Source organism: Natator depressus, chromosome 12 (genome assembly GCF_965152275.1).
Source record: "Natator depressus isolate rNatDep1 chromosome 12, rNatDep2.hap1, whole genome shotgun sequence".
Taxonomy (NCBI): Eukaryota; Metazoa; Chordata; order Testudines; family Cheloniidae; genus Natator; species Natator depressus.
Genome location: NC_134245.1, coordinates 13,609,662 through 13,622,143, shown reverse-complemented (window position 1 = coordinate 13,622,143; position 12,482 = coordinate 13,609,662). Strand labels below are relative to the sequence as shown.

At 39.0% G+C, this 12,482-nt stretch overlaps 1 protein-coding gene across 2 annotated transcripts in view; it reads left to right on the top strand.

The window, feature by feature from the left end:
* FTO (FTO alpha-ketoglutarate dependent dioxygenase) overlaps window positions 1–12,256 on the top strand; it is a 328,008-nt gene extending 315,752 nt beyond the window's left edge. Inside the window, exon 9 of one of the 2 annotated variants that reach the window (XM_074968603.1) lies at window positions 11,841–12,256. In XM_074968603.1, coding sequence (XP_074824704.1) covers window positions 11,841–11,982 — 142 coding nt within the window. In that variant the 3' untranslated portion in view covers window positions 11,983–12,256. The remainder of the gene's footprint in view (window positions 1–11,840) is intronic. The other variant, XM_074968604.1, reaches the window with a different exon arrangement.
* The last annotated feature ends 226 nt before the right edge of the window (window positions 12,257–12,482 follow it).

The window sequence follows — 12,482 nt, the reverse complement described above, 5'->3', positions numbered from 1 at the left end:
GTTAATAAAAGCGTAGATTCTGGATAATACAGTACAATCTCTCCAAAGACCCTAAATCAGCAATTACGTCTGCATTTCAGTGAACATGGAGGAACAATGTCTCAGTTGATAATGCAAACAGGATGAAAATAGTTATTTAAAACTGCATAAAATCAATACTTTGGGGAAAAGAAGTCAGCTGTGTTTATACTCTCTGTGCATAGCACACATTTTGTTTGAGAAATCATAGGAAAGCACGGATTGTGTGTGAGGTAAAACAGCAGATCGTACACTGTATGAGAGAGAAATGGAGCATTTTAGGTTCCTGTTGAGGGAATATAAATTATACTGAGGTTGAGATATTTTTATGTTGTCTGGAGTCAAATCAGTATTCTCAGTCAAGAATTGCTGCACAGCCATCATTTGTAATGAGAACAGTAAGCCTAAATCCACGCCGTTGGTGTTGAAAATTTTCCTCTAAATGCTGAACCCTTCAGAGTGGTGGGATTATTTGTAAGTGTCCATATGGAGGGGTGTGTGCATAAATATGCATACCCATTATTCTCATGCATTCAGGGTACAGTGCATCTGCACATGTTGTTCTAAGAAACGGGGAACAGAAGTCTCTGGGAAACAGGTAGTTGTTGCACATATACAATATGAAAACAGTAGGTTAGATTGGATTAAACTTCGTGTTTCTGCAAATGCTGTGCTGTTTATTAAGTGTTGCTCTGGGGGATTTGTAACCCCCTGTAGTATAGTGGTCATATTTGTTGATTAAATAACCGGACAAACTTGGCACACACACTATCCCAATGAAGGCATTCCTATGTGGGGAACAGGGACCATGGGGAGTTTCACAGTGCTTGTTCCGAGTCCTCTCAGGGGGACTAATTTGTTCCCAAACTGAACTAGCAGGAGACTTGTCCACTAACCACACAGACTTTGTAAGATCAATTCAGATCTCAGGACAGAGAGCGGAAGCTGGACTGCCTCTGTGGAAGCCAAGTGTCTCAGCACTGCTCCATTGGCTATCTGGTCTCCTATGGGTAGCATGTCTCCAGTGTTACTACACCAGGAACCTCCACCCTCCCGCCCATTTGGGACTATGGGCTTGGCAGATGTGATCTAATCTGATCAGAGGTAGTAACTCTTTGATGGATTTCTGCTTGGAAATTCATGTAGTGGAGCCAACCATACTGTTTCTTTGTCTTCTTTCTTCCACCAGCCCATCCACCTAAAGCTGCAAAGCCTATACACCAGGAAGGGACTTTCCACTTGGCTGGGGTTGAGAGAAGGATTTGGGATGGGGAAAAGGGGCTTTTCAGTCTCATTTTACACCCTCCACTTCAGAGGTTAGCCTGCAGTCCACTCTTCACTCTTTTCTGAAGTTACAGCCAGCTAAATATGTTGGCAAATGAGAAAAGCAGTGAAGTATGTTTGCACAGGTTTATTTAACATTGCTATTGAAAAACCTTGGATGTTAGTTCTGTTTTCACTGCAATAATTACAAATGTGATATTTTTAAAAAATTACAATTTTCCATAATTTTTTTTTAAATGTGTGAGCCTAATTCTTGATGCCCATGGTTAAACTCTGTATCTTTGTTGTGTGAATTCATCAATATGAGATTTTGAATGTATAATTTAATCTCTTTGGTTGTTATATATTTGGAGGAGATTAACTTCTTATTTGTCTAATGTTTCTCTGCATGATAGTCCAGAACAAAGAGGTGGAGAAATGAATTTTGAATTTAATTTTCTATATAAAGATGTAAGAAACCTTGAAAGATGTGTTACGTTACCTGGCCCTTGATTAGTACAGTACTTGCTCCACAGTAAGGTTATTAAATATGAGTGGTGATGACAATAGCAGATTTACGGACATTAAAGCCCATATAAGCTTTCTCCAAAAGGTTACATAAAAACTAATCTAAAAATTCTAATCTTAACAGTATTAAAAATTACTATTATTGCTCCTGTATCCCATAGCCTCTGAATTTCTTTTATTTGATTAATCTCCGTCCTATGTGAGTGCCTGTGTGTATACATATATGAATTCCCTTTAACATACATTGATATATATACATGAAAATATTGATTCTACTTAGTTCCACCAAGTGGATATTGTTTTAGGGCCTTGGACATTCATTATGTGAAGAGGAAAGACAGGTACTGCTTTTGTACACTGTATTGACTTGTGTGCGCCTTGCTATTTCCATCAGTGTGACGTTCTGTAAAACCCAGTAGTTGTACTCAAGTTTACCATCCAGTTCTCAGGTGAGCAGATGGAGGGTGGGGGGGAAATATTAAGCTTGCAATTTGGGTAATAATAGAAACACTGGCATTTTAAAGCTCATGCAGCTGTCACTTAAACCTCTTTATTGTCAAATTCATTTGTCTCACCCCTGCATCTATGTAGAACAGCAAAATATTCTCTGCAGGACAATGTTAAAAGCTAGATTCTGATACAGATTTACTTTGCAAAACCACATACAGCGGTAATACTGGTTGATTTCAGGTCATCATGCTTGTGTCACGAGTGATTCCCCAGGATACTGCATCGGATCCCTCATTACCAATAGAAAGAATGCCTGCAGGAACCTCAGGCTTTTTTGTGAGCAGGACAACAAGCTTCTGTAACGTATTAAGAGTCAAATTCACCACTGGCACATTTGGTTACAGCTTTTTGGAGTCAGAGTTTGGGGTGGATTTTTTACCACCCTTGCGGTTACCTGTGGAAGGATCATATATAGCCTTTCATTTTTTCTTGGATTATAAACTCTAAACTGGTACTCCCTCAGTCCAATCCTGAATCTGGCATTCCTTCTCCCAATTCCTCATCTGGGAGCAAATTCATTTCCTCAATTGTCTCTTTCCTCTATAAATGAAGAGCAGTTGCTCCTGCTCTGAGCTACTACTGACTGTTGGGCACACTCTAGCTACAGCATATAAAAGGTTTCAGAGTAACAGCCGTGTTAGTCTGTATTCGTAAAAAGAAAAAAGAAAAGGAGTACTTGTGGCACCTTAGAGACTAACCAGTTTATTTGAGCATGAGCTTTCGTGAGCTACAGCTCACTTCATCGGATGCATAGCATATCGTGGAAACTGCAGAAGAAGTGGTTTCTTCTGCAGTTTCCACGATATGCTATGCATCCGATGAAGTGAGCTGTAGCTCACGAAAGCTCATGCTCAAATAAACTGGTTAGTCTCTAAGGTGCCACAAGTACTCCTTTTCTTTTTTCTTTTAGCATATAAAAGAGCATCCACAGAGGCTGAATGTAAGTAGGCTAGACCACTATGGAACATATTAGGACCGGATTTTCAGAAGAGCTCAGAACCCTTCAGTTTCCGTCTGGCCACTTCAGTTTAGGACCTAACTGGGAGCTGAGTGCTTTTGAAAATCTGGCCCTTAAAGTCAATCAGACTAAATTTTGCATTTTGTTTGGGTTTTTTTGTTTGTTTGTTTGTTTGTTTGTTTGTTTGTTTGTTTTGAAAGTTTTAGTTTGCACTGTCAGGTAAGAACCAACCTGGAAAAATTAAAAAGAAAATGTCTCCACCACCGATTGTTCACCTTTCTGTTCTCTAGAGAGCATGGTGTGAGTGCAATTTCTGCACTAGTAAAATGCTAAGAAAATTGGTAATGTGGATTCAGAATGAACCTCAATTCCAGTTCGAAAAAAAAATGGAATTTGATTCTATCATCCCAGGACATCCTATTGTTATTTCTGAAGGAAAAATAGCATCCAGCCATATGAAGTAAACTATTATGTTTTTTTTTCCTGATTACATTTCTCTAAACTCCTTCTAACTCAATACATTTCCATTATCTCTCTGTTTTTCACCAAGCAGCAGTTTGATAGGGCACTCAGTGTGAATCTCTTATTCAGAATCTTGTAACCAATGTGTATAGGGTTGGCCTGCCAGTATTTTACAGAGATAACTATAGTGATCAGAAAGTAATTCTGTCCTCCTTGAAAGCACAAGCAGCATCAAGGGAGATGAACTCACACCCCAGTTCCAAGCACCCTGAACTTTGCTGAAGTTCTGATTTATATCTAGACATTGTGCCTGCTCCTTTCTCTAAAACATGCTGAACCAGACACCTAGAACTGAACCTTAACCCTGAACCTTGGGGAAGTTCAGCTCCAGTTCCAAATGTAAGCTTTGCTGCTAAGGCCAGTCTCCAACAAAAAGGTCTTTCTGACCGGGCATAGTAGTAATTGCACTCTGATACAGGTGTCCCAGATTGAAGCTCTCTGAGAGAAAATGCATAGTTAATGCAATGGCTAGAGCACATTTTTCTTCCGATGGTAGAGTCACAGTTTCTTCAAAAGTGTTTATTTTCATTGTTGTTCTCAGAGGACAGTAAGTCCATTCTACTGAACAGCAAGGAGAGTTACTTTAGACCTCTGAAATGGTATACCTTTTGTCTCACAGATTTCTGCATAGTTCTACAGCTCTATGCCGCAGAGCTATGGAATTCAACACTGTGTTCCCTCAAGCTTATAATTGGGCTGCCTCAGACATGATACATATAATCTCCAAGCCATTTGACCCCATATTGTTATATGCGGTCAGGTAGGAGCAATGCAAGTTTCAGGTGACCCTATCATGTGACTGAGATCAGAGGTCAGCAACTCCTAACTGTTCAGCTGTCAGGGTAGCCCATTCATCACCATTGTTATGTAACTGACATGCTAACAAATAGACCTGGGTATAAAATTGTTCTCAGCATTCTACCTGATGGCCTTAAACCTTAATTGGTGGCAGTAAATTTTCACATGTTAACTACTGTGACCAGACAAGTGCCTGGAGCGAAGGGAAGGATAAAATTAGGCCTATCATAATTTGTTAAATTGTTAATGTCATAATGGACACCCACCTGGTTAAGTGGATAAATGCTTTCTCTTTACAAAGCTTCCCCTAACCCCACTGTATCATGTCAGGCACTTTTATCCTCACACCTTTCGATTTACCATGAAAATATAGTACAAGATCATTTATTTTAATGGCAGATGTTACAGTTTTGATACTTTCTAAGGAATTTATCCCACTCCCCCATCCATGACCAAAGATGAAGGACATTGTCCACCATCAAACTAAGTCTTTACTTAAAAGCAATGCTCTTCATGTTCTTTACCAAGCAAATCAGTCTGTTTAGCAAATCAGATTTAGTTTTCTTTCTAGACATTTTAAAATAAAAATGATAAAAGATTGTATGTTGTGATTGCAAGTTACATCAGCTGATTTACTCAGATGAGATGCAAGGCCAAAGAACTGATTGCTGTCAGACATTAAGAAAGTCTGGGTTTTTTTTAAAGGCATGTAAATTTCAGTGTCCTGGCCAAATTTCAGCTTGGGTAATTGCATCTAGTTTATAATAGTCTCTCTGCAGTTTCCGCTGGATATGATATTTTTTATTGTTACCTGGGGCCATTGTCAGGGTTTCTGTTTGCTGGTAAATGTTTAGGGTGAAATCATGGGCCTGTTGAAGTCCATGGAAGTTTTTCCATGGACTTCAATAGGGCCAGGATTTCAACCCTGATGCTTACCACCCCAAAAGTAGCTGCATTATACTGGCAAGAGAGGCATTTTGTGTGTGTGTGATAATTGAGATTTACTCACCTGAGTAATCTGTACTCATGTAAATAGTCTCATATTTTTCTATAGGTTTGAGCACATAAATATATATAATTCAAGAGAGAAATGCATTCTCTAATAAAATGCTAAGACAGCGGGTTCAGAATGAACTGGAATAATCTTAAAAGTCAGTGGAACTATTCATCTGTCATAATTACTCAGGAGAGGAAAGATTTGAAGGCTCAGGACCTAGGGCACAATCCTGCAAGGGGAACTGTGTATATAGATGCCTATGCTTGTGCAGAGCCCTGTTGAACTCAGCTGGACTCTGTGCTGGATCAATGGTTCAACCATGCAGACCTCTTTGCATGGGCAGGACCCAACTGGTAAGATCTCTGTGAATCTTCGTGCTGTCTAAAGAGAACATTATTATTCAGAACAGTGTACATGTTACAAATGTTAAATCATTTTAATCAAGGTTGACGCATGTGCATGTCTTATTGGGGGATTATTCAGCATAACAACCCATTTCTTTACAAATCTCTAATGATTCTACTGACATACAAATATTGCATTTGAATGCTAGTTTGCCCATATTTTTATCTGGGCATCTACCCAGCCTCCACTTGTGCATGTGAAAAATTTCCTAAGGATGTACATTCACTTCTGCTTTACAAATTCTAACACCTTTGCGTTAACAGTGTTAAAATTTGCATCCTGAAAACTCAATAGAATACTTGGACTTTGAGTGTTCAAATTCAATTACTTTAAAAATTCTAAAACCTGCTCATGTGAAAGTGCATCTGCAGCTGTGGATAGCTGCAGACTATGGCCAAACGTACATGTCTATGCAGTTTGGCATGTGCACAAGTGAATACCATGAGCTGAAAAATCAGCCCTATAGAGACGACATCAGCTGGCTTTATTCAACTAGTATAGCACTTAAGCAGGTGACTCCCGCCCTTAGAGTCTGATGTTCAAAGGTGCTGAGCACCTGGAGCTCCTATTCAATTCAAAAACAGACCCTTGCAGTTTGGTGTCCTTTTGCTTGGAAACTGTCTTATTGACCTTTTACCTGTGCCGCTGTTTTATAAGCACATATTAGACAATATCTTTAGCCCAGTGCATCACTGACAGAGCACACTGTGGTGCCCAATATTTTCCATTTCTATGTGTGATGAAGGGATGGCTTTAGTGTTTCTAGAGAGAGCAATAGAGATAACAACTAATAATAGGGCTTTCAATCTGTGCATCTTAAAGCATTTTTCAACATTAAGGATCCAGGTGTAGCTCTGCATTTCTCTGGAGTGTTTAAGTGAATACCTACTGCTCCAGCAATGATGGATGGGGGGTATTAGCTCCTTTATAAAGCATAATGCCTCCAGGGATCCTGGAGTCAGCACCTATAAAAAGATGTAGTATGTGTCCCCCTCAATTATCCCCTTTTGGCACTTATTGGTACGTGGTGGGGTGAAGGCCTTCACCATGCCCCCCATTTTGCCTCACCAACCCCTATCTGGTCCCCACCACTGTTTTCACTCCTGAGCAAAGCCAACCAAATTAGGGCTACCTCCTGTGGGCTGGGAGGCAGGGAATGGACTCCCTGTGCCCTCTCCCCATTCTAGTTACCCTGTGCAGGGTGAACCACTCTAAGTGCCTATCTTCTGTAGGGTAGATAAACATGTTACTAGAAGCCAGGAGTCATATCTCACAATTCCTTACTCTGATTACTAGACAACACTCCACAGTTGCATTAATCACATACTTCCACACCACCCACATTTTTCTGCCTGTGTAGCATGTGGTCCTAGTCCTCATACTTGAACAGAAAAGTATTTGTCTGAAATAAGAGTATGTAAGAATATTGATACTTATTCCTTATTAGTTGCAAAACTTAGGGGAAAGAAAGAATACTGTTTTTAAAATCAATGGCTAGAACATTACTGTAAAATCTATTGATTAAAAACACAAAGTATAATGTTAGTCATTTAGTCTGTGGAATGATGCAATACTGAAATAAATTTATCCTTTGACTTTTGCATTAACCTTTTATTGACTGCTTGCATACCCATAATTAACACACACTTTAGCTAAAGTGGTTAATTTTAGCATCATGATCAGTGTCCTCTAATGTAGCTGACACCCTGATCATCAAAATGTAAGTACAACCCTAGAGATGATAACCAGGGAAATATCTGTTTTAGTGAATTTATATTTGCCCATAGTGAGATTAGCACCATCTCGGTGAAACAAACAACTCTTATAAAAATTGTATATTATTGTTTAATTGAATTGTTATGAAAGGAAAATTAGTTGGTAATATTAATAAGCAAAAGAGATTTCCTATTGTATGCCCATAGCCAGGATCAAAACCAGCTGAATATGGTGGGAAAGAGGTAATGAGAATGTAGATCAGTGCACAGTGAATTGTAATCAACTGCTACTTCCAAATGGACATTGTAATTGAAACTGGGATGGTTTTGGTTGTATTGGTGAGGGGCTCGGAAGGTGAGGCTTTGGAAAGGTGGACACCATCCACGCGTTTATAGGTACTAGTCATTTATATTTTAAAATGTCCCTCTTCCTGTTTGGTGGGTTTATGTTACCAAGGGCTGGAGGGCCACTTTGGCACTAAGCTGATGTGCTGGAAATATACTGCAGCTGTTGGTCAGTCAGCCTCCTGTGAGCAGGATACGAAAGAATCCAAGATTCAGTAGCTCTGCCTGGTCTAGGTAAAAGAGGGCTTTTCCTACACCGGCATGTACCTATATAGTTGTCCCCCTGCCTACCTCCAGTCACCTGTGGGGGAGGGGCGGGATAGATCGGCGTCCCCAGGCTGACCTGGTCGGCCGCTGCAGTCAAAAGCACCTCCTTGGCTCTCGAGCCCTTAAAGGGGCCCACACCCTTTTTGAACAAGCCAGACAATAGCCCCCGGTCGCTTAACGTGTGGTGAGGTCATTCAGTGGGGATTGCCTAGTTCAGCATCTCACTCATCATATCTAAGAACCCATGACGGTCCGAGCCTGCTACATGCAATACATATTGTTCCAACTTACTCTCTTGTGAGGGGTTGACCTTTTTCGGTTACTCAAATTTCAACCACCAAAATATAATCCTCAGCCTAAGCTTTTTACTCCCCACCAAGTTTGGGTGTTCCTAGGGTTTCCGAAACAGCACCTCCTCTGTTGTAGATCCTAACTCCTTCTGCCTCTGGGAGGAGACATGTTTCTATCCTGGGAGGAGTTAATGTGGCTTCACAGTAATTCCGCTATATGTTTGTATGTGAGGTTCAATGCCTGTGGATACAGTGCCTCAGCTGAAGATACCTGTGCCCCTATGCAGGTTGCTCAGGTCTGTCACTCTGTTACAGTATCAAACACCAGACCCGGGACAATGCCCTTTACAATTGTGGGGAAATTTATTAAAGTTAGGACCAAAAATATTACTACCAAAAGGATACTGACTCCTTTTCACATCAGAAAAGGGGGTACATAATTAGACGGCCTAATTCAGTTTTGTGGATGCTACTTCATGTGATAACAGCGTCACCCAAGTTGTTCATGGTACGGTGACAGCATCGACTTTAGCAGTGATTTCAAAGGACTTAATCGTGCCACCATTTTACTTGTGTAATTCCTATATAAGTCAGTGGGGCCTGTACCAGGGCTGAAAATAGGTGATATGCATAATGTATATGTTTACCATTCACAACTTCTCTCACTAGAAAAGTGACATTAAAATAGATGGACAGAACAAGCTGAAGAAGTGATCAGAGTGCAGCCATCTCTGACTTGCAGAGGAGCTCCAGATTGGGTAGATATGGTGTGGAGGGCATGGAAATGATGGGATGCTGGCACTGGCCATTTCTCTCCCCTTCTCAGGCACACTTCTGGCCTCAGACTTGTGAATCAGGAAGACTCTTGTGGATGGTCACTGACATCAGTCCCTCATGTAGAATACAATGTGGCTCAAGGTTCCCAAGTGCGTGACTCATGTAATGAGACATGTGTTCAGCAAACCATGTCACGTGGTGCGGTGACCTCTCAGACTGTCTCTGCTAGAGGAGCAATGGAGCAGCTTGCGCTGCCACTCCTGGGCTGCCCAGTTAACAGCAACGTTGGAACTATTGGTATATTTAAAGTGACACTGATGCCCAAAATTCAAATGTGAGGAAAAAGTTGGTAGGAAATAAATTACATAGGGAGGCGCTGAAGGTTAGGAATATACACTACAACTGGCATTGAAAGGTGATGCATGTTCCCTCCCAAAGAATTTAAAGTGATTGTTTATAATAAATTGACTTTTGCTAAAGCATATAATATGCCTGGCAATCTTTACTAACAGAGCCTCTTGATGTGTCAACTGTAATAATCTCTACACGGTTTAATTTATCCACTTTTAGATTGAAATGCTAACACTGGAATATCTTATACTACCCAGCAAATTGAGCATGTTATTTTGTGCCGAGACCAAAAATAAAGCAAGATTTTAAAAGCCTTACAGAGTTATGCTGTAATTAGTTTCAGCTTCTCTTGCATATTAATTTTCTCCTGTTCCTTTATATAATTTGGAAAATGTCTTCAAAACATGATGGCACAATCAGTTAAATACCTCTCAGAACTCATACACTAAACTGCATTTTCTCTAACAACTGTTATAAAGCAGCCTGCAAAACAAATCCTCTGTTATTCTGTACAGTGCAGCTTATCAATGCAAACAGTTTAATATTTATGCTAAGAGGATTGTCACAAGGAGCTTCTGTTCCTTTAATTCTTGTTTTAAATAAATAATGAGAACATTTAAACACATTACTCTTCTCGGGGCCCTGAGGTCGGCTAATCTTATTATTTATGAAGTGATGTGCTACATAATAGTACTTAGTGCATGTTAACAGATGCTATTATCAGGGGCTGATGTGGAGAGCTGAAGATATATTGGAATGTTATGTGTTAATACTGTCCTTGTAGTATAATGTACGATGGATTGAGTGCACAGGATGCTGGTGCCACAATTAACCACACACTGACGTGGGTGTAAAGCTGAAGTATGTTTTCTCATGGGTATTACACTGCCATTAATAATTCCCAAGAGAAGAAGACATCTTTCATTTGGGAGCATTCTCTTCCAGAAGGCCTCGAGAGGGGGCCAGGAAGTTATTTGTGTTGATCTTGTTCATTTTACAGAGCAGAAAGACACCTGAGTAGTATAAAGCCACTTGAAAAATAAATTTCATTTTATATTTTTTAAATAATGAAAGACTTCTATTTATATTTTGCATACAAAATATAGTTTTGCCTATTTCTTACTGGGGATAAAACAGTTAATTTCTATCTGTGTGATCTGATTTTTCTTGTAATGAAATGAATTCATCTACTGTACATATGAAGTAATTGTAATAGTATTTGGCACTTTTCATCATCATAGTGCTTTACAGACATTAGCTAATTAATCAGCAAATGGTAAATAAAAAAAGTCACTGAATTGTTACAAATTTTCTAATGCAGTGCAAATAAGTGGCAGCCTGTGTTACAAACTAATCTTAAGAGATGTGACTGTTGCTACTCATAAAACTTTCCTGTGCTGGGCTGCAATTTAGTTGCATATTATAATTAGACTTCACTAGTATTGATGAATAATCCATTTAATAAAAAACACTGTAATTTAAAAGTTTTCTCTGGGGACTAACATACAATAACATCTTAATTTAATTTTATTGAAGTTTTGCCTACCTATTCATCAGTGGAAATTGTTATTAGCTTCCATTTGCATATATCTTTATACACTTTTTCCTTTTTACGTTGCCTTTTTCAGAGCAAAGGAAGCTTATACACTTGTAAATCTCTAGAATCTACAAAGCCAATCCTGCTTCTGTAATATTATTTAATCTATCCCCCGACCTTAATGCAGTAAATTCAGTTTAATCTTTCTCAATAGTTTAGTAATACACTGAAAACCCACAGCCATTTAAATCTGATAATAGTTTAATCATGTACTTTAAATAACAACTGAGATAATGAAAAAATAATTCACCATAAAAAGGTATGCAAACTGAATTTTCTTTCTGATTGGCTTTCTAAGAAATCCCTCTAGATAACACAACGTTTACAACAGAAAACATGGCTGCTTCTCTATAAGTGAACAACCCATTTTGTCCACAGATTTGTTATCTCTCTCACTCTTTGTTTGTTTATCTTAATGGACAAATATACCTTCCTTAGAGTTTGGTTTCTTGACATTCCTTCTCTTAAAAGTAATTCTTTGTTCATCTTTTCTTTTCAGATGCCAGTGCCAACTTGCAATGAGTTTGCCAGAAGAGCAAAAGCCAAAGTGCCATCCTCTCTGGAAGGATGATGATCCCAGTATGTCTCTGCCATATGATCTTGAAGAAGTAATTGCTAACCTGCAAACTCTGCTTGAGTAGATGGAGCACTAGAAGATGTGCTCTAGTTTAAAATTACCAGTGCTCCACTTTTCATCCTTTTGAAAGAAATGTAGTCAAAATGGAATAAATCTCTTAAATTCTCTTATCCTTAAATCATATGAGTTATTTTATGTTTTCTCTGAATGCAGATATATGCTTTTTTACCCTTTTTATGCCCTTTGTAACTGGATTATGGTTCTTGGCTACTGTTTTAGTGATTGCTACCAAAAAAAAAGAGGACTAAGCATAAAAATACAGTATGAGATCTTAAAAGTAAGGTTGTTTGTGATCTGTTTTGAAATAATAATCCAGAAAAGCCAGCAATTCCATGCTGGACCATACAGGACTATCCTGAATAAAAGAGTGCTAATTTTCTTTAATTTAAGTTGTATTCTAAATTAAACTGGTGTACTTCCAGAAGTCATATAACCAAACGAAAACAAAATTATATAGACATCCAGTACATCAGTACCACGATTAAAAAGTGTAACATTCATTGC